At 42.3% G+C, this 25,490-nt stretch overlaps 1 protein-coding gene across 1 annotated transcript; it reads right to left on the bottom strand.

The window, feature by feature from the left end:
* Positions 1 to 1,145: 1,145 nt before the first annotated feature.
* Positions 1,146 to 19,111, bottom strand: LOC129557954 (phytanoyl-CoA dioxygenase, peroxisomal). Its single transcript, XM_055428626.2, has 9 exons — positions 18,962 to 19,111; positions 15,458 to 15,516; positions 14,085 to 14,195; positions 13,278 to 13,446; positions 10,434 to 10,515; positions 8,720 to 8,901; positions 6,532 to 6,681; positions 4,693 to 4,824; positions 1,146 to 2,904 (listed from the first exon to the last, which is right to left on the bottom strand). The coding sequence occupies exons 1-9, from the start codon at positions 19,034 to 19,036 to the stop codon at positions 2,851 to 2,853; spliced, it is 1,014 nt and encodes a 337-aa protein (XP_055284601.1). The 5' UTR covers positions 19,037 to 19,111; the 3' UTR covers positions 1,146 to 2,850.
* Between the last annotated feature and the right edge of the window lie 6,379 nt (positions 19,112 to 25,490).

Here is a 25,490-nt window from a genome sequence, read left to right as displayed (position 1 = left end):
AGGGCTGAATCCCACCCCCACTCAGTCTCTGCTGTGGTGTGCTCAGGTGCTCTGTTGTGTCCCACTCTGCAACCCCACAGACTAATACTGGGATGGGTTGCCATGCCCTCCTCCAGGGGATCTTCCCAACCCAGGGATCGAACCCAAGTCTCTCCCGCATTGCAGGCCATTTATCATCTGAGCCATCAGGGAAGCCCAAGGATACCAGAGTGGGTAGCCTATCCCTTTGAGAGGGTAACAGATAGGAAGGCCAGGGGTCTCCAAACAGAGGAAATAGGCTGCAAGTGTCAGACATTTTTTTCTCTCTCTCTTAAGGGGCAGGAGGAAACAAACTAGTGTTATATTTTTTCCCCTTCTCTATACAAATTTAAAAAGAGGTTTCTCTTAAAATTCTGTGTTGCCATAATGACACCTAGTTCCACCTGAACTTAACTTTTCTCAAACCTTGAGCTAACCAATACACTTTTCTTAGGGAAACGTTTGTCTTAAGCTATATTAATGTACTATGCATTTACCCTAGACTCTATCTTCAAGTCGGTTCCGCCTAAAGGCTCAGAACTGATATGACAAGCCAGTGTGTTATAATCTTACTTTTTTCTCTTAATCTATGTTAATAAAACTATTTATTTGTATGGAAATCTGCCTTTCTTCAAGATTCATGTTAATCATGTTATGACCCGGGATGACTCACCTGGTGCCATTTTCTGAGTTTTGAGACATTTCCTTTCTTTAATTAGCAGACCGCTGTTCTTATATAACAGCTGTTATACCTGTATACGGAGAAGGCAATGGCAAGCCACTCCAGTACTATTGCCTAGAAATCCCATGGATGGAAGAGCCTGGTGGGCTGCAGTCCGTGGGGTCGCTAAGGGTCGGACACGACTGAGCGACTTCACTTTCACTTTTCACTTTCACACATTGGAGAAGGAAATGGCAGCCCACTCCAGTGTTCTTGCCTGGAGAATCCCAGGGACGGGGGAGCCTGGTGGGCTTCCGTCTATGGGGTCACACAGAGTCGGACACGACTGAAGTGACTTAGCAGCAGCAGCAGCAGCAGCATACCTGTATAACATTCAGCTAAAGACTAGCGGGGGGAGGGTACTCTTTCTGCCCCCTTCTGATGTCTATGTCAGAAGCTTTCTCTCTTGTATAGTTTAATGAAACTTTATTACACAAAAGCTTTGAGCAAACAAGCCTCATCTCAGGCCCCTGATTGAATTCTTCTCCTCCGGAGGCCAAGAATCCCAGCGTCTTGTGTGGTTCAGCAACAACCTCTCACCTTCTCCAAGGGAACTTCCTGACCCAAGAAAGCAACTGAGGCCTCCTTCATTACAGGTGGATTCTTTACCAGCTGAGCTACCTTGGGAAGCCCCAGTCTTTGCCAAGTGCCTCCATTTCTGAACTTTCAGAGGCCCGAGGCTTATCACACCTGCGCAAAATAATCAAGATGATACCTGACTGCACTCTCCCAGTCCCCATTTCCCCCGTGCTTCCATGTGCTTCCACATGGAGCACTCCCACACTCCTCCTTGGAGGAGGCAGACCTAAAACAGTTCTGTCTTTTCTCTTTGCTGCAAATCTCTGGTCCCAGCATTTCCACTTGAAAAACATTTCTGGAAACTGGTGCAAAATGAACCTTGTTCAATAACAGATGCTTGGACATTTGTTAGATGAACTAGTTGACACAAGGAACACAGAAAAGAGGGGAAACGTTTCCTGACTGACGAGCCGCAGTTCACTCAGAATTGCACCAGGGAGATGACGTTCTGCTCTCTGATTTTCCTCCTGAAGTCTAAGTTTTCAAATGTATTTTAAAGTTAGTTTGAACAGTTTCTTGCAAACAGTGCCCCATACATGCTGTTTATGCTGACTTTCCACATATACATTTTATTTCCAGGTATTCCATAGTGCTGAGAGCATGTCAGGGATTCTCATGTCTTTCCGATTCCATCTGGACCTGAACTTAAACTTCTTACAGAGAAACGGACAGAAACAGTGAATCGACACTTTGGAAAACGCATGCTTTGCTTAAAGAAAGGGACCCTTTCCTTGTTCTGTTTTTCTTATTAAAGCTTCAACTAGAATTTATAAAAAGAAGAATTATGACTCCTTGCTGCTCTCAGCTGGTGGCGAAATACAATGCTCTATTAAAATAACTGTAGCTCGTGCCACTTGATATCCAAGCGAGAACTATTTTAAAAGCTTTCCTGGACCTTCAAAGAGGTTAGGTTTTTAAATGCTGAATGTTTTCAGCTGCCATGCCGAATATGCATTGACAGAGAAAGTTACCCTGGTCTTCTTTCTTTAGAGAAAAAGACTTGAAAAGATCCAGTTTTTTTTTTAAGGAGGGTTGTGGCCTAGAGAGGCCATGGAAGGAATCCTGTGTCAGAATGTGAGTTTCCACCCTTATTGTTACAACCTGATGCCCTTCTTAGGCCCTTCACCAACTGTACCTCTAATATTCATTCTTCCAGATTTGAAAAGAAATTTCCCACAACAGAAAACTGGGAGATGGTGGGTTCTATGTTTCAGAGCATTAAACCTTGCTTGGGTCAAGAGTTAACTGAATGAAACAAACTGATCTAACACACTTCTTTATGCATCACCTTTGTTAGTTGCAACTCCAAGTTTTCCTTAAAACAGTAATATTTCACTTTTACTATTTTATATCCATTAAAGGCATCCCACCATACTGCATTATTACCCATATGCAATTAAGTACTGCATCCATGCACTTGGATTTTGTTAACATGAATAGAAACGATTAGATCATCTCATTGAGAAAAGATTTTCCTCTGACATCTTGTTCCACCTCGGTTTTCTTGACAAGAGTTTGAGCGAAGGGCTGCTTCAAAGGTTGATTCTTTCTCCTTTCACAACACGCCCTCGAAATGTCCAAACATCCTGCAAATAATACCAAACACAATGAGTTTCTGGGAACTTGGATTTACCTATTCACCACAAGACAAAGATTTTTGGCATCTTCTCATCGTTAAATAGGGGGGAAAAAAGACAGCCCTCCACAATAGTCATAAGGTAGTAAATAAAAACCACATTCTGAGACTCCAATTAATTTACTTCCAATATCAAATATCACGTTTCAGAAGCCAAGACAGTGAGTCCTCACACTGTCATTATGCTTTACTTGACATTTGCGTTGATTACAGGTGTTGGGACTGGCTGTTATGTTTGGTCACAAAACAGTTTATAACCTAAGCTCCTGCTGTCCTTGGTGGTGTTTGCCTGCCCCATTCTGAGTGATCTGCTCCTGAAAATGATGTCCTTGGCTACTGGATTGGTTTTTTCGTCTTTGTTCCTAATAAGACAATTCAAACTTTTTTGCTTATTTTTCTGCAAACAGCAAAGTATGCTAGAAGAATGATTTTGGAATTGGACCTCCTCTGAAATCTCGGTCACTTAAGTAACTGAGGCCAGTCTCTTGAACTCTTCATTTTTTCATTAATAGCATGGAGCTATCTCGACTGCTCCATTGAGTTTTGGTGCTTTTGTGCCTGTAAAGAACTCTATAGCAGAGTTAGTGTTGTTTTTCTAAGTAAAGTCGATAAACTATAGCTGAGACAGTCATGAAAAGACATAGAGGAACTGATTGATTAGTACAGCCAGGACAGACCTCAAACAGAATATATATGTGTTTTTCCTGCCTTAAAATTCAGGGTGTTGGATGGAAGACCAACTGGTAAAAAATGTTGCCTTTCTATGACATTTAATTACTGGACAATGGAAGGACAAGACCGTTCAGGAGGTGCAAATGTGAGGACAGAGCATCTTCGGATATGGGGATACATTCAGAGATTTAGAGAGAAAATGGCTCAAGGGTGGAGGATGACTCTTGAGGTGGGAAGTTGTTTCAGAAGGCTGCTGTTGGCATGCGAGGCTCTTCAAAGTACCAGAGGCCCTGAGTTGTCATTACATTCAGTCTACTTGGGGGTCATGTCACCCCGAGAATAGATGAAGCATTTACGATTATCTAACAAGTTCAGCTTCTTGTTTCAGAGCCCCAAATATAATCACCTACAATACAAACTAAGTTTATTTAGTCGCCTTGACTGATAATTTGTTATTGATCAGCAACAGCAAGGAATGTTCACCAGTAAAGAACAAACAATCTAAGTATAACAACATTGTTAATTGGCTTTATACCCCAATACAAAGTAAAAAATTAAGAAAAAACAAATAATCTACAGTGAGGTATATTAATTAGGCAGGCATATGAAATACAGTCTTAACACCACTATGAAAAGCATCAATGATCTCCCATCTCTACTACATGCAGGCTCTCCTTAAAATCCCAGTGCCAACTGACCCAATCACTTGCTTGAGAATTGCTTTCTTTACAAATAAAGGAGGCCTGTGATTGACAGCCCAAACCTTTTATAGGTATGAGTTCAGAAAGTTGCTTTGTCTTCCATTTCCTCATCTCTGAATCTGATATTTCCTCTCCTACTTGTCCATTCTGGAACACGATGGCCTGCCCGAAGACTTACAGAAACCAGGTCCCCCACACTGGGGCAGCAAGTAGTACAACGAAGCCCATTTTCATTCTTAGACACTTTCAGCACGTTTCCAAACGGTGCTATAAACCTAAGCACTTCATACCTTCAAAATGAATCATGTTTGACACTATTAAGAAAAAAACTGAGATTTTTACTTTGTCATTTCATGGAAACATACCTTCATAGTGATGTCGTTCAATCCATACATTTTGCTGGCCATGTTTACAATTTCCTTTGCAATATTTTCTTGACTGGTGCCCTCAACATCTATGTAGTGACAGTTGGCATCCGCAAAATGGCAGGAAATTGCCTGTGGAAATTATTATGATCCAAAAGTATATATGGAGCAGGGAACAGAATTATGTAAGTAAGAAGTCTTTAATATTTAGCATTTGATTTTTCAAATGAAGGATACTGCCAAGTCCTACAAAAGAATGTATTGCATTGTATGGTGGAGGTTGTAATGAGTTGGTATTTCAATGGCCACAGATAATGGGAAGAAAAAAACTTGCAATGGAAAATAATATGCAGATCACCCTCCAATCCAAAGCACAGTTCCAGTCTGATAGCATTCACATAAAATACTCATCTTGTTTCCTTTTGAAGGTAAAATGCGAGTTACATGATTCTCCTCAATCTCAACGGACTTATAAACAGATCTAACTTGCAAGGCGATAGTTGAAACTCACTTTGCTTGTCAAAAGTTAGTTATCTTAGGGTGACTGCACCCATCAGAAGATCTTCCTACTTACAGATTTCTAGGCAGTTGAGTCACAAACTTTATTTCCCATGGAAACCCTAGTACTATTCTACACCATACTGGAGCCTGAGGCAAAAGAAAGGAAATGTATACTCCTACCTGTACGCTTTTATACATTTCTCAATGGTTAATATTTTCCCAAACTTTAAAGCAGTCAAAAATATTGAAAAACCACCAAGTTAGTACATTAAAACACACTATGTCCAGTGTAGTGCCTGTATCTTCCTTTTGCACAGTTCCGGGTGTCATGGTATTAGAGGGTCTGATCTTTCTTTAAAATTTTGGTATTGTGCTTACCATGGATTTTTTGGCATTAATTTTTCTTTCTTTCAACTAAGGCATTAAGATACTATTTACCTGGATCCTGAGTTTTTTTGAGCCTCTGAGGGAACTGCCTTCTTGCCTCATGCTCATCTCAGTCCTGTTGAGCCTGGTGAATGTCTTAGTGAATGGAGCATGAAATCTGATAACTAACTCTAAGCCACAGGGAGACAGACAGCTGTTGTGATAAACTGGTAAGCTTTACTCAGCGCCAAAGAAGACACTAATATTTAGTATCAACATCCATGTCATTATAGGGAAAAGTGAGCCCAGCATATCATCAGTTCAGTTCAGTTGCTCAGTCGTATCCGACTCTTTGCGACCCCATGAATCACAGAACGCCAGGCCTCCCTGTCCATCACCAACTCCCAGAGTTCACTCATATATCATCAAATCTGCTGAATTTTAGAGAAGCAAGAAATCTGGGAATTTATGAGAAATTCTGTCCGTTTTTAATGTAAGCACTGATTTCATAAACCTGAAAACCCTCGGAGGCTAAGGAGTGAAAAACATGGCCATATCTGATTTCTGGGTGGGAAATTCACACCTTACTTTCTAATCAATAATATTGTAACCAATAACGATAACACTACAGATGTTCCCCTTATATGAGCTGTATACCTTCCAAACGTTATTATTTGGTATGTATGTCTGCCTTTATCTTTTCCTCTGAAACATGCCGTCAGTTGCCAAGTAACTAAGCTCTCTGTCTGGAGCAATTTCATGAATGTTCACTGGTGATGGCGTCCTAAGGTCATCTGGCTTCTTACTGCTGTAAGCAACAAAACACGAGGGAGACAAAAATGTTTCCTGGTAAATGCACCAGACTAAGGGCAGCTGTGTTAACAGTTACAAATCCTTTAACTTTTCATGTATCAGGATACTTTTCTTCCTCATGCATTCATCTTCAAACAGTGCTGTGATGTGAACACGTACCTTCCGGAATCCTTGACTTTTGTTCCGACCAGATCCATGGATGAGCAAAGGGTGAAAGAAGACGGTGTCTCCCTTCTCCATCACCAAGTGCACCCGGGCGTTGTTTTTGTCATAGTCCTGGATCCCGTGGAACATGATGTTGACTCCTCCCTAAAAACAGGAGAGAAGCCAAGTCCAAAAGTGAAGAAGCCAAGAATTAAGACTCCTATCAATGACTCAATACAGAAAACAAAGGTTTTCTTAAGTTCTTTCAAGAGAAAGAGATAAATAAATTAGATTTAAAATAAACTCACGCATACCAAACTTTTTCAGTTGACTGCTTCTAGAAAGCCATGTGTTGATGTTAAAATCGTGTTTTTAGACCTGATGAAATATTTGGAATTACCACCCACTGTTCATACTGAATGACAACTGAAGACCCCCATATCAGCTTTGCGTTTTGTGGGAATGCAGGAGACCACCTTTCCTAGCAAGCTCTTCTCCTCACCTGGAACTTGTATCTATCCCTCCTCTGTAACTCAGAAGTATCTCTGAGAAGCTAAATATTCTCCCAAGGCGGAGCGAAAATGCTCAGATTTTCTCAAGTCCAGAAACCACGTAGGTCACATTCAGAGTAAAGAAAGTGTAGTAAATTGAAACATTAGCTTTTAAAATATTTTCCACTCCCTGTTTTTCCAAGTCAATCACCACACAAAAAGAGAAAAACAAAAATCATTGTTTTCAAACTATTTTCTAACTATTTAAAAAATATTTTCAAGGTTAGTTACTGCATTTGATAATAGTTATATCTTTATGAAACAGACTGAAATGAGAAGTAACAACGTTTCCAATCTTTTATTGGTCTTTGGAGGACAGCATCCCATTTCCTTTCCTAAGACTATTCCAACTCCAAATTCCTTTTGGGAATGACTACTTCCCTACTGCACTGTGTTGAGTCTTTGCCTCCTGCCCAGTGTGGATATGTGAGCAAGATAAGCTCGTCTGACCTCCCACCGCTGCTACTTGGAATCTCAGCAGATGACCGAAGCGACTGCACACAGTCAAGTTCGTCTGACCACTCCAGGTGCTGCAGCACAACTGTTCCCTCTGAAGAAGGGCTTCCTCTTTCCTCCTCACCCTCCAGAGCTGGCGGCCTGCCCACAGATTCTGCATGTCCCTGTGGCCCTCCCTTCAGCTTGAGTCACTGAGAGCCCACTTCTGTTGCTTGCACCAACCTTTCCTAAACCACAACTTAACTGAAGAATTCAGATTTTATAGCAGAATCCAGACTCAAGGTATTTTCACCGAGCACTAATCCTCAGTTCAAGAATTCTAACTAGTTGACACTGAAGTCCTGAAAGCCATATTCTTTACGTCTCACAGAACCATGTGTACTCTTTCTGCCTTCACAAAATGTATTCTTCCCACTTTGATCATTATTACAGGATTATGAGACCTTCAGTTCAGTTCAGTCGCTCCGTCATTTCCCACTCTTTGCGACCCCATAAATCGCAGCTCGCCAGAACTCCCTGTTCATCACCAACTCCCGGAGTTCACTCAAACTCATGTCCATCGAGTCAATGATGCCATCCAGCCATCTCATCCTCTGTCGTCCCCTTCTCCTCCTGCCCCCCAATCCCTACCAGCATCAGGGTCTTTTCCAATGAGTCAACTCGTTGCATGAGGTGGCCAAAGTATTGGAGTTTCAGCTTTAGCATCAGTCCTTCCAATGAACACCCAGGACTGATCTCATTTAGGATGGACTGGTTGGATCTCCTTGCAGTCCAAGGAACTCTCAAGAGTCTTCTCCAACACCACAGTTCAAAATAATCAATTCTTCGGCGTTCAGCTTTCTTCACAGTCCAACTCTCACATCCATGCATGACCACTGGGAAAACCATAGCCTTGACTAGATGGACCTTTGTTGGCAAAGTAATATCTCTGCTTTTTAATATGCTATCCAGGCTTTATCATCTCAGATCTTTTATAGCATCACCAAAGTCCACCACTTTGGTTGGCCTTCAAGTACTTGTTGAAAGAATAAAGGTGATCATTTGATCAGACATCATAGAATTTCCCTGCTCCTCACTCTAAATCCTATAGCTAAGAAAGGAAATGTCATCTTATTGGCAGAGCTCCTTACATATACTGATGTGTAATCAAAACAAGAAAAGGTTCTGATCAAGACTCAGCCGTCTAGCAGACTTACCTCCCACTGGGGATAATCATGGGGTTGCAAGGAGCCTTTGTGTGTCCCTGGGAGCACAACCAGACAGCCATTGTTCCGGTCAATGTGCTCCATGGCTGTCCAGGCACAAACGATGCTATTGCTGGGTCTGAACGGGAAATAGTGCAGATCCTGGTGCAAGGGATGACGGGATGTCTTCTTGCCTGAAATAGAATCTGTTGTTAAATAAACTCGAGTCCCAGAATTCTTCTCCACTGCCTGAAAAACCAGAACAATGAACTATCCTTGCACAAGTCATACAGATGAGACAGTGCTGAAGAAAATCAGCCTCTACAGATGAGCGCCAAATTAGAAGACCGAATCAGCACAATGCCTCTGGATCCTGTCATTCCTTCTGGGTTTCTGGTAACCGAGGACTACTTACACTGTTTCCTAGAAATCTGTGCGTATGTCATCATCTCCATTCTGCTTTATTCCTCCCTAACTCTGGTTTGGGCACAGAGCTTAGCATTCTCCAAGTCAGCTCAGTTGCTCAGTTGTGTCTGACTCTTTGTGACCCCATGGACTGCAGCACACCAGCTTCCCTGTCCATCACCAACTCCCAGAGCTTGCTCAAACTGATGCCATCGAGTTGGTGATCCCACTCAACCGTCTCGTTCTCTGTCATCCCCTTATCTTTCTGCCTTCAATCTTTCCCAGCATCAGGGTCTTTTCTCATGAGTCAGTTCTTCCCATAGGTGGCCAACATATCGGAGAGTATTCCCCCAAAAGGTTGACTAATTAGAGTGGTCAAATCTGAGGCCGTCTGATAAACTTCTAAGTGGCTGATATCAAAAAAGTATTCATTAATTAACTAAATATATAAATAGAAGGATTCTCTGACATTTCACCACCAAACTAGAACCATTTGATATACAATCACTGTGGAGAATCAGAGATACTATGCCCACATTCACATTCTCCCCTTGAATTGCCTTCTGAATGTGGTTCCCCCAGGCCAAGGGATTTCTCCAGGCAGGACACCCAGGGAGGGAAAGGCCTGCTGATGTTAGGCTACAGGCTTAGCGCATAAACCTCTCTTGGCCATCAGGACAGAGACAAAGTAGAAACGGATCAAAGATCTCTAATGCCTGATTTCCTACCACTGATACAGCTGAACTTCTCAGTGTGGCCCAAGAGCCATCTGCATTAGCATCTCTGAGTATGGTTAATAAAATCCAGGTTCCTAGGTCCTATTTTCTGAATCAGTCTCTCTAGGATGGAGGGCTTAGAAACTACATTTTACCAAGCACAGGGAATTTTAAGAATAGCTATGGTATTTGATATATAAGTTCAGTTTTAAATTTGTTAGTAATAATACTGTCTTAGATCAGAAAGGCAAAGTCCAAACTCTCATGCATGGGTGAGAGTGGGTAACAAAGCGTAGAGATGTTGAATATCAGGAGTCTGTGGGGTAGAGAGACAGTGTTTTATTAAACTGCATCTTTCAGAAGCCACTTGTCTACAGTCCAAGCAATAACCCTACAGTTAACATCAGCATCACTATTATATTTCTGTGTTGTTATGATGTAAGCTACTTTGAGACTTAAGGGAAAGTATATATATTCATTTATGCAAAAATTTAGCAGTTGTGCACTTTGCTATTAGTTAGCACATCAATCTTATGTAATTTAATTAAAAACTTCTTTTTTATTTGTTTGCTTTTGCTTTTCCTTTACCAATAAGAGCTCTTTACCAGAATCTGGAGGTTTGTTTATCAGCATTGTATGCATGGCCATAATATTGGGTCCAGTGAAGCACTCCACATATTTCAGGATCTAAGGAAAAAGGAGGGAAAAGTTCATGAGAAATAGATGCACAAGTATGCGGCACAAAGTCCATCTATCTGTACTAGAACCCCGCTGGCAGTCATTTAAATCAATCAATCGATATTGCACAACCTGGCAAACAAACCACGCAAAAGTGAGCAACTGGAAATCATCGGAAACACTCTGAAACAGGCTTCTTAGAACCAGCTGAAAATCTAAGTGCTTCTTCTACAAGAGAGTCATGAGTTTCTCCGAGACACCAGCTACGAAGGGCAGGAATAAGACCTTCCATGAAAATGATGCCCAAAATGGCAGGGCCAGTTGAATGAAAAAGACAATGATGTTGTTCAGTCACAAAGTCATGTCTGACTCTTTGCGATCCCATAGACTGCAGCACACGAGGCTTCCCTGTCCTTCACTCTCTCGGAGTTCGCTCAAATTCATATCCATATTCAATCTCTAATTCTGTCTGACACCAGAAAATGAAGTACATTCTACGGCTTTCAATTATATGGTATCTTCTGTATAAGGAATATAGGCAATTTGACTATAAAACAACAAAAATCCCAGGAGTCCGGCCTAACGCTTGCTTTTTTAATAAAAAGTTTGTTTTTGTCATTTTGGGGGGTATTCAAAAATTGGCAAAAGGGTTGTTCTTTTCTTTTCTTAGTTTTGATTGGGGTATAGTTGAATTATAATGTGTTAGTTTCAGGTGTATAGTGAAATGAAAGTGTTACACATATACACTAAGATTCTTTTCCCATATAGGCCATTACTGAGTACTGAGTAGAATTCCCTGTGCTATACAGTAATCGCTATTAGTTGTCTCTTTCATATACAGTGAGTTGATGTGTCAATCCCAATCTTCCAATTTATCTCCCCTAGGCTGCAATTTTCTAAACTGTCATCATCCAAGAGCCATCCTCAGATTTTCTGTCCTGCTTTGCAGAACTTCCCAACATATTTAGCAGATATTCTCCCTATGTCTTATCTTAGTCTTATCCTGATTAATAATATTCTTGAAATCATGCGTTTGAGGTGCTGGTTCATTTTTCCAATACATATTAAAATAAATACCTAGCTATTAGAAGAATACCTACCTCCTAAAAAGTCATCGCATGAACCACCAGACACATGGTTTGCGGGTTACAGAAGTAGGAACATCCTGACAAGACATTCTACCACGTGTTGCCTATAATATCCAGCTTTCATCATGATCCACCAAAAAATTTTCATTTTCAAAACAGGACGTGAGGTTGGGAAGAATACATGGTTCAGAGGGGCCACTTCCCGTCTCGTCCCCAACTCAAAAGACAAGACCTCCCGGTGCCTCAGCTGTGCTGTCTCCATGAATCAGGCTCTCTAACAGCACTTGGGGTATAAGTTCTACAAGTATTTTGTGCAAAGCGTCCTTTAAAACCATTCTAAATGACTGGTCAGAAACCACAGTACAGGACTTGCTTATGCTACAGTGGATAAGAAACCCACTACAGTGCGGGGGACATGGATTTGATTTCTGCTCCACGAAGATTCCACACACAAGGAGCACCTAAGCCCACGCACCACAGCTGCCGAGGGCCAGCTCTGGAGCCTATGAGCCGCAGCAAGAGAAGCCACCGAAATGAGAAGCCCATGCACCTCAACTAGAGAGGAGCCCGTGCGCAGCAACGAAGTCACAGCACAGGCAAAAATAAATAAATGAGAAAAAATAATAAAGTCTTTTAAAAACGAAACTGTCATACATTCATGCAAGGCATTACTATGCAACAGTTTACAAAGTATAAAGTAGATCCATAGATACCAATGGAAAGATGTCTCATATGTACTACCAGTGGAAAAAACAAGATGCTTCCTGTTACACAAAAGGTGGGGTTATGCAAATATGCTTGATTATACCTGAAACGACTCTCAATGGATACGTAAAACTGAACAGTGAGTGGTGCAGGGGGTGCGGGAATTTCCTTTTCCCTTCATGTCATTCCACACTAGATATTTTCATAACTATGAACTACTCTTAAAGAATAATTTTTTAAAAACCTAGTTTAAATTTAAAAACAGACACCTCTACTGACTTGATTCATAAAAGGAATTGAAAACGATGTACAATAAGTAAGCCTCAAACTTTTATCCCCGGGGACATGCCTGTAGGGAGTGTGAGAAGGCTCTCTGTTTACCACAGAATTCCTGCCCTTCTCCAGCAAACTTACCAAAATTGTGAGGATTTCGCAGTCTTGGCACTACTGACATATTGGGCTGCACCACTCTTTGTTTGCTGCGACAGGCTATTCTCTGCATTATAGCATCCCTGGACCCAGTAGCAGCATCCAGATCTCTACCCGTTGAAACCCACCACCCCTCCTGCCTGGCAAGCAAACATGTCTCCAGACTTTGCCATATGTCTGCCTCTGATTTGGCTCAGCTGGTAAAGAATCCGCCTGCAACCACTGCTATAGGGCCCTATTAGAAAAGGGCAAGAGTCTAATCCTTTGTGACCCCATGGACTGGAGCCTGCCAGGCTCCTCTGTCCATTAGCTTTTCCAGGCAAGAATACTGGAGTGGGTTGCCATTTCCTTCTTCAGAGGATCTTCTCAAACCAGGGATCGAACCCATGTTTCTTAAGTCTCCTGCAGTGGAGGGTGGTTCTTTACCACCTTGGAAGGCCAGTAACAAAGGGCAAGATAAAATGGAAAAAAAAACAAAAAAGTTATAAAGATTTCAGAGGCAGACAGGCATATGGACTATGAGAAAGAAAGCACAGGAAGGTCTTGAACCTCAGGGAGGGTGCAGTATCTGAAGAGTTCCTCATCTTCTTGGAAATCCTGGACCTTGGAAACCAGTTTCTCACTTGGCACATATTCTGATTTTGTGATGGTGACATCTCTCATCACTGACAATCCGAATGGTTTCACCTCCTCTCTGCAGATTCTTTCAAACTCATTCCTAGAAAATTCAATTGGTGAATGATGTCAGTACCGAGGGTGCTAAGCAACTGCCTGGCCTCCACTTGCTCTGTGGACAATCTTGGAGACTCGGGGCTGGTTTCCCTGCACTAAGTGGTCCTCAAGCCCCAGGTCGAATCGTTCTGATGACAGGAAGGAGGAAATGGCCAACTCAGCAGTGCCTGCCTCCTAACCGTAGAGCTGAAATTCGCTACCAGAATTTGAATACTCCGTAGCTTAGTTGACCATTGGGAAATATTTGTGATTTGGTTTCATCAGAACAAAATAGCCAACACCTCCCTAGCATCAGCATGCACCAGGCCCTTTTCAACAAACTCTGTCTCTGCTTTACCTGTTTATTCCTAAAACCACTCTAGCACATAAGTACTGTTATTTTCCCCATTCCACAGATATAGAAACAGGCATGGAAAGGTTAAGGAAACTGCCCTATACCTACAACATTAACTGAAGACACTGAGATTAAAGCCACTCTGGCTTGAACCTAGGCTCTAACAAGCCACTTCCTAACAAACCCGATCCCTGAAAAATATCTGAACACACACAAGGTAATCCTATACATAGACCCACTGCACACATAGAATACACATTCCTGTTATATATCAAAGAGTGTTACTGTACCTAAAGCGTTGAATATCAGCATCAGACACCAAATTTTTAATGACAAGAAATCCATTTTCTTCATAAAATTTTCTCTGTTCTAGGCTTAGAACATTATTCTCCCGAGTATACCTAAAGGAGAAAGAATAAAATCTCAAATGAGTCCAATTTAAAAATCACAACCTAACAATATTTATCAAGAACCTGAGAAATGTTTGTACTCTTCCACTCAGCACTTTTATTTATAGAACTTTAAAGAAATAATCTGAACAAGTTTTAACTTTAAATCCAAAACATTAATTACTGTCACCAAAAAACAGAAGAATAATTAACTGATTATACTATATGCTTTCAATGAGATATGCTGCTGCTGCTGCTGCTAAGTCACTTCAGTCGTGTCCGACTCTGTGTGACCCCATAGACGGCAGCCCACCAGGCTCCCCTGTCCCTGGGATTCTTCAGGCAAGAACACTGGAGTGGGTTGCCATTTCCTTCTCCAATGTGTGAAAGTGAAAAGTGAAAGTGAAGTCACTCAGTCATGTCCGACCCTTAGCGACCCCACGGACTGCAGCCTACCAGGCTCCTCCATCCATGGGATTTTCTAGGCAAGAGTACTGGAGTGGCTCAATGAGATATGACTCGACATTAAAAACGAAGAACATATATTAGCAAGGACAATGCTTATTAAATTAAAATGTGATGACATTAATGTAAAACCAAGACACTATTTGTTTAAAACAAGACTATAAAGATATACAACCAAAACAAATATGTTTCACAGTGATTGCCTTTATGTAATGGCATTATGAATGATTTTTAAAATTCATCCTATTTCTTTCATTTTAAATTAGTTCTGTAATGAATAAGTATGGTTTTTCAGACAGGAAACAAACATATTTTATGTTTTTAATTGTCTGGTTCACCCATTTACAAAAGAAATCAAAGTAACAAAATCTAAATAAGTGTACACACACACACAAATTCAAATCTCCCTGTCCATTCCTCTGGTTTTGAACTGTGGCTCTATGAGAATATTCCATAGAGATCAACCTCTTCCACTTCAAAGGTGACTTTAAGATAAACCAAAGATGCTAGCTTAGATATCAGAGTGAAAGAAAAGCTGGCTAATTTAAATGAGATATACCATGCCTGAATTTTATAAAATAAACTTATGTGCTTTGTGATGTTTTCCCTTCTTTCTAAATTTTAAAATACATATAGAAAGTGTCTTCCAAAGTTTCCATAATTGTTCTAATGAGAACAAGTCCTGGATTCAAAGGATTTGTATAATGAATTCTTATCAGCCAATATGTATTTTAAATCTGAGTTATCACTGGGGGGAAAAAACATTTCTATACATTGTATGGTTAAGAATTAAAATTATATCTACTTACTGGAATTGTTGAGGATGGAAACTGGCAAGAGAACCAACCCCCGACGTGTGGTGAGCTATCTAGGATGTGATTTAAGGCAAATCAAGTACAGTCCAGGCACCACCCTTCTAGAATCAACCCACCCTGGATTGGTTTTCACAAGGGAAGACCAGCCCTACACAGTCATCAGGCACACTGACTACACACAAACACTCCGATGCACTATTGCTTAGATCATCTCATTTCACAACGGCCTACGGAGGTGCCTGGAAGCCAAGAGCTTTATTACTCCAACTGCACAGAGCAGAAACCCTAGGCTGTGGTCAAAGATCAGTAACTGGTCCAAGGTTAGCCAACAGAAAATAGCTGAGCTGAGATTTGGCCAACATTGTATTCATAATTTCCACCTATTTTATTCCCTCTGGATATTCCTTCCACCAAACTACTGAGTGAATAAAAATGGAATTTTTTTATTCTATTCTATTCTAGAAATAAGGAGAATCATGTTCTATTCAAAAGAAGTTTTTCTCTTAATGGGAGTTAGTCCAAAATATTAGAAACAGTTTGGCTGGTCATTTGAAAAAAAAAAATAGCATCTTTATAAAAAATGTTTGCCAAGTCTGGCTCAAGAATAAGCACTTGTTAGTTTAGTGGAGTACCTCTCTGTAAAGTGCTGTTTCTCAGATGAAGTGGGTATGATGGATGTCAGATTCACCCAGAGAACTTTTTCAAACCCCTACAGAGCTCAAGCTCCAAGATGTTGCCCCCAGTTAAATAATCACTCTGGCTTGGGACTGACATGTCCACACTGCTATATTTAAAATGGATAACCAACAAAGTCCTACTGTATAGCACAGGGAACTCTATTCAGTGTTATGTGGCAGCCTGGATGGGAGGGAGTTTGGGGGAGAATGGATACATGTATGTGGATTGCTGAGTCCCTCTGCTGGTCTACCTGAGACTATCAAAATTGGTAATCCACAGACTCCAATATAAAATAAAAAGTTTTTAAAATCACTCTGATAGAACTGAGTTGCATCTTTCAGTTGTATTGAGGCTGGAAAATACTTGGAGAATGAGTGGAACACTAGTTGCCTTCAGTTTAAGATCTGCAGCATACAGCCTTTCACAGGCCTCTGAATTGCCTGTTTCTCAAAAAGAAAAAAAAAAGTGCATAAAATACACATGACTCCAAGAAAAATACGATCCACATAGTAGTGTATCCTTTTTAAATATCTTAAAACATCTAAAAGTTCCCTCTAGTTTTCTATCCAGTCATCACAAGATGATTGACCTAGGATCTCATTTGTTTAGGTCATTTATTTCATTGTTTCTTTAGCTGAAAGAGCTACGTTTGGAACAACACTTCTCATAAACATGTTATCCTTTTTGAATGATGTCGGTATATAAGTGGGGAAAATATAATAGTCAAGAAGATGGGCATTTCCTGGCAGTCCAGGGTTAGGACCCAGGCTTTTCACTGCCCTGGGGCCCTGCTCAGGAAACTATGATTCCACAAGCCTCAAATGTGGAAAACGAAAAAAAAGTCAAGGAGAGAGAGAGGCCAGGAGTCAGAATTACTAGCTACTGTCTGTTTTCCCCGAGGGAGAGTTAACCTCTTTGTCAGATGTTCCCAACAAAATGTGGCTGCCAGGACAGTCCAGACATCAGCCTTCCAATCCTTTTCTCCTCTCTCCCACTCCTGCATTACGGTTTTTATTTTTGGTATTGTTGTCCTTGGAGAATTTTCTTAGTATGTGGAAATGTTTACAAAGCTAATACAAAGCTATTAAACCTGGGGGAAAATGGATGCAAAAATCTGTACAGTACAGCAGGGTCCTGAATATGGAATTATGCAATTATGTAAATATATAGAAAAGAAACAGACCAAAGTGTTTACAAATAATAATCTGTGAGAAGTGGAATTACGGGTCATATAGATTTTCTTCTTTGTGTTGAGCTGCATTTAAACACTGCACTGATACTTCAAAAATGATTCCTTATTTCTTAAAGGAATAATTAAGGTTGGGAGGAAATTGCCACGTAATTTCTAGTAGTTTCTTTAAGCCTAAACACACACATAGTCACTGGAAATGTAGGCAGCAATGCTCACCACTTCTGGCTGTGTAAATTGAAATGAATTAAAACGAAAACTTCAGTTCCTTAAGAGCACTGTCGCTTGTCAAGTGCTCGTAGTCATACGTGGCTACCACATTGAACCGAGCCCGGCAAAGAACATTTTTCCACCATCACAGGAGCTTGTATTGGACAGTGCTGTTCTAGGAAATAGAGATGGAGAAAAACAAGCTCTGACCTCGACACTATGATAACAAAGTCCAGTGAGATCAGAATATTAAATGTTAGGGAATTTCCTGTCGGTCCAGTGGTTAGGATTCCGTTCTTTCCCTGAATGGGACAGAGATGGGTTTGATCACTGGTCGGGGAACTAAAAGCCTCCGTGCTGTGCAGCTTGCCCGCCCTCCTCCCACTCCCTCACCAACCCCACCCCCTCACACCCCCGACCCACGCAACAACAACAACAAAAAACACATGTAACATTTCAAAATAGTAACAGACTGGACCCGGAAACCTTAATCTACTTCCAGTTATATCGAGGCCCAGTATATTGGCACTTCTCACAACTGAACTATTAATAGTATCACACTAAGTGAAAACAGGTTGCCAGTCACACTCCCAGGCACTTGATATCACAGGTCTAAGAGGAGCCTGAGTACCTGCATTTCTGACAAGCACCTAATGGTGGTAGTGCTGCTGCTCTGGGGACCACGCTCTGACCCCCACGCTTTGGGGTCGCAAAGAGTCGGACACGACTAAGCGACTGAACTGAACTGAAGGGGTTAAAAAAAAAATCCCAGTCCGTGTTGTGCGCCCTGAATGAGATCACTGAACACGCAAAAACAATTCTGTAAAGTAAGTTGATTACTGAGGCACACAGTGACATCTCTCTGGATCCAACACCGGTGGCGCACAGGTTGACAGGGGATTAATTTCAGATGGCCTGATTAGGAAAGGACACAGGACATCCAACCCTTCTCCAGGAAACAGTGTAAGCTCCACCGGGCTCCCCTGGAGAAGGTAGAGCTTCGGGGCAGCTTCACCCTGAGAGGACCCCCTCGGCTCCTCCAGGTGGCTGGAGCCCGGGTTACGCCTCTGTCTCTTGGGTGCCCGGCGATCAGGTGCGGTCAAGTACACAAAGTGACAGGGCAGCAGAGAGCAGGCCTGCATGGCCTTCGCACCCTCCTCCCAAAGCCGGCGGACAAAGGACCCGGGAGGCTGCAGCGACGCCACTCCAGGCGCTGGAGCCAGCACCCGAGCCCCACCGGGAGGACAAGTCCTCTCTTGGGCCTTCGGGACGCACCTGCCCTGGCCCCTCAGCGCCCGAAAGAGATGTGACCATCACGAGGATAAATGCTGCGGAGCCAGGAAGAGACAGCGGGGAGGCTGTGCAATGCGCCCTGAAAGCCGCCACCCTTCCGGCTCGAACCCCGCGAACCCAAAGGATACAACGGTCCCGGCCGAGCGGCAACGGAGGTGTCGCAGCAAGACGCACAAGCGCGCGGAAGCTCGGTTTGGGTCCATGACGGGTGAGCAATACGGTGCGCCTGGACTCCGGGCACTTCACTCAGCTGGGGGCCCCGCCTCCGCTTGGAGGGAGGGGCTTGGGGCGGACGTGGCAGGACGAGGAGGCGGGGCTCCGGTAGCACCACCTCCCGAGTCAGTCAAGGCGCTGCGCGCAGATTCGCCAGCTTGGCTTCTGAGCGAGCGTTTTTCCTGCCAGAGCTTATTGCTTTTCAGTTCAGTTCTGTTCAGTCGCTCGGTCGTGTCCGACTCTTTGCCACCCCATGAATCGCAGCACGCCAGGCCTCCCTGTCCATCACCAACTCCTGGAGTTCACCCAAACTCATATCCATTGAGTCTTCGATGTCATCCAGCCATCTCATCCTCTGTCGTCCCCTTCTCCTCCCGCCCCCAATCCCTCCCAGCATCAGAGTCTTTTCCAGTGAGTCAACTCGTCGCATGAGGTGGCCAAAGTGTTTCAGTTTTAGCATCAGTCCTTCCAGTGAACACCCAGGATTGATCTCCTTTAGAATGGATTGGTTGGATCTCCTTGCAGTCCAAGGGACTCTCAAGAGTCTTCTCCAGCACCACAGTTCAAAAGCACCAATTCTTCGGCTCTCAGCTTTCTTCACAGTCCAACTCTCACATCCATACATGACCACGGGAAAAACCATAGCCTTGACTAGACGGACCTTAGTTGGCAAAGTAATGTCTCTGCTTTTTAATATGCTATCTAGGTTGGTCATAACTTTCCTTCCAAGGAGTAAGCGTCTTTTAATTTCATGGCTGCAATCACCATCTGCAGTGATTTTGGAGCCTCAAAAAATAAAGTCTGACATTGTTTCCACTGTTTCCCAATCTATTTCCCATGAAGTGATGGGACCAGCTTCCATGATCTTAGTTTTCTGAATGTTCAGCTTTAAGCCAACATTTTCCCTCTCCTCTTATATTTTCATCAAGAGGCTCTTTAGTTCCTCTTCACTTTCTGCCATAAGGGTGGTGTCATCTGCATATCTGAGGTTATTGATATTTCTCCCAGCAATCTTGATTCCAGCCTGTGCTTCTTCCAGCACAGCGTTTCTCATGATGTACTCTGCATAGAAGTTAAATAAGCAGGGTGACAATATACAGCCTTGACGTACTCTTTTTCCTATTTGGAACCAGTCTGTTGTTCCATGTCCAGTTCTAACTGTTGCTTCCTGACCTGCATACAGGTTTCTCAAGAGGCAGGTCAGGTGGTCTGGTATTCCCATCTCTTTCAGAATTTTCCACAGTTTATTGTGATCCAGAGAGTCAAAGGCTTTGGCATAGTCAATGAAGCAGAAATAGATGTTTTCCTGGAACTCTCTTGCTTTTTCGATGATCCAGCGGATGTTGGCAATTTGATCTCTGGTTCCTCTGCCACTTCTAAAACCAGCTTGAACATCTAGAAGGCCCCAGTTCACATATTGCTAAAGCCTGGCTTGGAGAATTTTGAGCATAACTTTACTAGTGTGTGAGATCAGTGCAATTGTACGGTAGTTTGAGCATTCTTTGGCATTACCTTTCTTTAGGATTGAAAGGAAAACTGACCTTTTCCAGTCCTGTGGCCACTGCTGAGTTTTCAAATTTGCTGGCATATTGAGTGCAGCACTTTCACAGCATCATCTTTCAGGATTTGAAATAGCTCAGCTGGATTCCATCACCTCCACTAGCTTTGTTCATAGTGATGCTTTCTAAGGCCCACTTGACTTGCTTTTCCGTTCCGTTCCGTTCCGTCGCTCAGTCGTGTCCGACTCTCTGCAACCCCATGGACTGTAGCCTACCAGGCTTCTCCGTCCATGGGATTCTCCAGGCAAGAATACTGGAGTGGGTTACCATTTCCTTCTCCAGGGGATCTTCCCAACCCAGGGATCGAACCCGGGTCTCCCGCATTGGAGGCAGACGCTTTAACCTCTGAGCCACCAGGGAAGCCCCTCATTGCTTACAAAGGTCCAAAGACCGGGTCGGTCACACCCAGTGGGAGACTAATCCCATGGGCTAATTTCCCAGGCGGAAATAGAACCAGAACAAAACTCACATACTTAACTGCATCATTCCACTTATTTTATTTTACAGGATTTATCCTTCCAAACTCTGAATGCAAATTTCCAAAGAATAGAAAGGAGAGATAAGAAAGACTTCCTCAGTGATCAATGCAAAGAAATACAGGGAAAGAATAGAATGGGAAAATCTAGAGATATCTTCAAGAAAATCTGAGATAACACTGGAACATTTGATGCAAAGATGGGCACAGTAAAGGACAGAACTGGTATGGACCTAATAAAAGCAGAAGATATTAAGAAGTGGTGGCAAGAATACACAGGAGAACTGTACAAAAAGTATCTTCATGACCCAGATAATCACGATGGTGTGAACACTCACCTAGAGCCAGACATCCTAGAATGCGAAGTCAAGTGAGCCTTAGGAAGCATCACTACGAACAAAGCTAGTGGAGGTGATGGAATTCTAGCTGAGCTATTTCAAATCCTAAAAGATGATGCCGTGAAAGTCCTGCACTCAGTATGCCAGCAAATTTGGAAAACTCAGCAGAGGCCACAGGACTGGAAATGGTCAGTTTTCATTCCAATCCCAAAGAAAGGAATGCCAAAAGATGTTCACTCTACTGCACAATTACACTCATCTCACATACTAGAAAAGTCATACTCAAAATTCCCAAGCCGGGCTTCAACAGTACATGAACTGTGAACATCCAAATGTTCAAGCTCGATTTAGAAAAGGCAGAGAAACCAGAGATTAAATTGCCAACACCTGCTGGATAATCAAAAAAGCAAGAGAGTTCCAGAAAAACATCGACTTCTGCTTTATTGAGTACGCCAAAGCCTTTGACTGTGTGGATCACAACAAACTGTGGATAATTCCTAAAGAGATGGGAATACCAGACCACCTTATCTGCCTCCTGAGAAATCTGTATGCAGGTCAGGAAGAAACAGAACTGGACGTGCAACAGCAAAGAAGTACATCAAGGCTGTATATTGTCACCCTGCTTATTTAATGTATATGCAGAGTACATAATGAGAAATGCTGGGGTGGATGAAGCACAAGCTAGAATCAGGATTGCCAGGAAAAATATCAATAACTTCAGATATGCAGATGACACCACCCTTATGGCAGAAAGCGAAGAAGAACTAAAGAGCCACTTGATGAAAATGAAAGAAGAAAGTGAAAAAGTTGGCTTAAAATCAACATTCAGAAAACTAGGATCATGGCATCCGGTCCCATCACTCCATGGCAAATAGATGGATAAACAATGGAATGAGTGGGAGACTATTTTGGGGGGCTCCAAATCCCTGCAGATGGTGACTGCAGCCATGAAATTAAGATGCTTGCTCCCTGGAAGAAAAGCTATGACCCACTTACACAGCATATTAAAAAGCAGAGGCATTACCTTGCTTATGAAGGTCCATCTAGTCAAAGCTATAGTTTTTCCGTTAGTCACGTGTGAATGTGAGAGTTGGACGATAAAGAAAGCTGAGCACCAAAGAATTTATGCTTTTGAACTGTGGTGCTGGAGAAGACTCTTGAGAGTCCCTTGGACTACAAGGAGATCAAACGAGTCAATCCTAAAGGAAATTAACCCTAATATTCATTGGAAGGACTGATGCTGAAGCTGAAACTGCAATACTTTGGCCACCTGATGGGAAGAGCTGACTCACTGGAAAAGACGCAGATTCTGGGCAAGACTGAAGGCAGGAGGAGAAGGAGATGACAGAGGATAATACGGTTGGATGGCATCACCAATTCAATGGACATGAGTTTGAGCAAGCTCTGAGAGTTGGTGATGGACAGAGGAGCCTGGTGTGCTGCAGTCCCTGGGGTCGTGAAGAGGCAGACTTGACTTAGCACTGAACTGAACTGAACTGATCCTTCCACTCATCTGCTGAAGGAATGAAAATTCAGATGTTCAGCTCTGGAAGTAACATGTGGTTTCCAAAAGTGCCCTTTAATTTAGCAGGAATCCAGTTTGAAATATTTTGATTGAAACAGTTTGATTATTTTTTTAAGTTGTTTAGGAAATAAATGATTCTATGAAATGTCTAAGCCATGGTGTAAGATGTAATTTTAAATTTGCTGAAGAACTAGATTCTTTTTTTTCAATTCAGTGAGTTTGGGGAAGAGTATAGGTGATGGTGTTGACCCTTTAAATTCTACATACAAACAGTATCAAGTAGCATAGGTCCTTCTGTGACTCCTCTGTCCTTGGGTACTTTCTGCAGGCAGGAATGCTGGAGTGGGTTGCTATGCCCGCCTCCACGGGAATCTTCCCTGAGGCAATGGGAATGGTCAAATAGGTGTCTCATACTGCCCTCTCCTGGTGACATTTGGGCACTGCAGGGAGGAGGGAAAAAGGAATAGGTCAATTCCGTTTGTGTCTACCCAACGTTTTTCATTTTTTTGTTTTTTATTGAAGTATAGTTGATTAACAGTATTGTGTTCATTTCAGGTGTACATAAAGTGATTCAGTTATACATGAACATTTATGTGTATATAGTATTTTTCACATTCTTTTCCTTATACGTAATTACAAGATACTCAGTATTTCAATAATTCTCTGTGCTATACAGTACTTGTTTCTGCCTATTTTATATATAGTAGTGTGTATTTGTTAATCCCATACTCCTAATTTATCTTCCTTCCCCCTTTACTAACCGTAAGTTTGTTTTCTATACCTTCAAGTCTTTCTGTTTTGTAAGGTCATGTGTATAATCATCTTTTAGATTCCACATGTAAGTGATATCATACATATGTCTTTCTTTGTCTACTTGTGAAAACCAAGTGGATTTCTCTAGAACCATCCATGTTGCTGCAAATGGCAATATTTCCTTCTTTCTTATGGTTAAGTAGCAGTCCCTTGTGTGTGTGTGTGTGTATATATATATATATATATGCTTATCCCCATGGACAGAGGAGACTGGCGGGCTACAGTCCACTGGGTTGCAAAGAGTCAGACACGACTGAGCGACTAAGCACACACACATTCTGGCAGGACTTTTTCTCAGTAAGTTTCAGAAAGTTGTGGATTCTCTTTTCTGTACCTATCAAGTGCAAAAGTCCACCAGTGAATGAATGGGTAGAGAAGATGGAGTATGAATATACAATGGAAAGTTATTCAGCCTTTATAAAGAAGAAAACCCAGCCACAGGGGACAATGTGGAATAAACCTGGAGAGTATTATGCTAAGTGAAATAAGCTAGTCACAGAGGGACACATGCTACTTGATACTACTTGTATGGAGAATTTAAAGGGTCAACACCATCACCTATGTTCTTTCCCAAACTCACTGAATTGAAAAAAAAGAATCTAGTTCTTCAGCAAATTTAAAACTATACCTACACAGTGACTTAGACATTTCTTAGAATCATTTAAATTGTCCCCCAGTAATCTCCTCAAACATCATGACATTAAGTTCCCTCTGTAAACTGGTGATCCCCACACTTCTATCTCTGGCCTAGGCTCTCCAATAAATTCCAGACCCTACGTATCCTACTTCACATCATCGCTAGGATTTCTAACAGACACCTCAGAACAGAATTTCTGGTCTTCCCTCACAAAACCAGCCCCTCCAAAAGATATGTCCATGTCCTAACACCTGAAAGGGGAAATGTGACATCGTTTGGAAAAAGGGCCTTGGTGGATGTTGATTCAGTTCAGTTCAGTCACTCAGTCATGTCCGACTCTTTGCGATCCCATGAATCACAGCATGCCAGGCCTCCCTGTCCATCACCAACTCCCGGAGTTCACTCAAACTCATGTCCACAGAGTCGGTGATGCCATCCAGCCATCTCATTCTCTGTCGTCCCCTTCTCCTCCTGCCCCCGATCCCTCCCAGCATCAGAGTCTTTTCCAGTGAGTCAACTCTTCACATGAGGTGGCCAAAGTATTGCAGTTTCAGCTTTAGCATCAGTCCTTCCAATGAACACCCAGGATTGATCTCCTTTAGAATGGACTGGTTGGATCTCCTTGCAGTCCAAGGGACTCTCAACAGTCTTCTCCAGCACCACAGTTCAAAAGCATCAGTTCTTCGGCAATCAGGTTTTTTCACAGTCCAACTCTCACATCCATACATGACCACTGGAAAAACCATAGCCCTGACTAGTCGGACCTTTGTTGGCAAAGTAATGTCTCTGCTTTTTAATATACTATCTAGGTTGGTCATAACTTTCCTTCCAAGGAGTAAGTGTCTTTTAATTTCATGGCTGCAATCAGCATCCGCAGTGATTTTGGAGCCCAAAAGAAAAGTCTGACACTTGCAAAAAGAAAATGCACAACCTAAAAGTGGAGAATTAAGTATTAATTGGCGAATTTGCTGAGGACTTGAGCCTGAGGAGGCAGCTCTAAGATAGCTCTGAGAAACTCTTCTGAAGGTAGAGGAGAAGCCAGGATATAGAGTTTTTGGGACAACAGACAAAATAAAACCCCCATGTAGTGGAATATT

The sequence above is a fragment of the Moschus berezovskii genome, chromosome 15 (genome assembly GCF_049115385.1).
Source record: "Moschus berezovskii isolate FMDL1 chromosome 15, NW_MosBer_1.0, whole genome shotgun sequence".
Taxonomy (NCBI): domain Eukaryota; kingdom Metazoa; phylum Chordata; class Mammalia; order Artiodactyla; family Moschidae; genus Moschus; species Moschus berezovskii.
The sequence above is the reverse complement of the archived record's forward strand: the minus strand, read 5'-3'. Positions and strand labels throughout refer to the sequence as shown.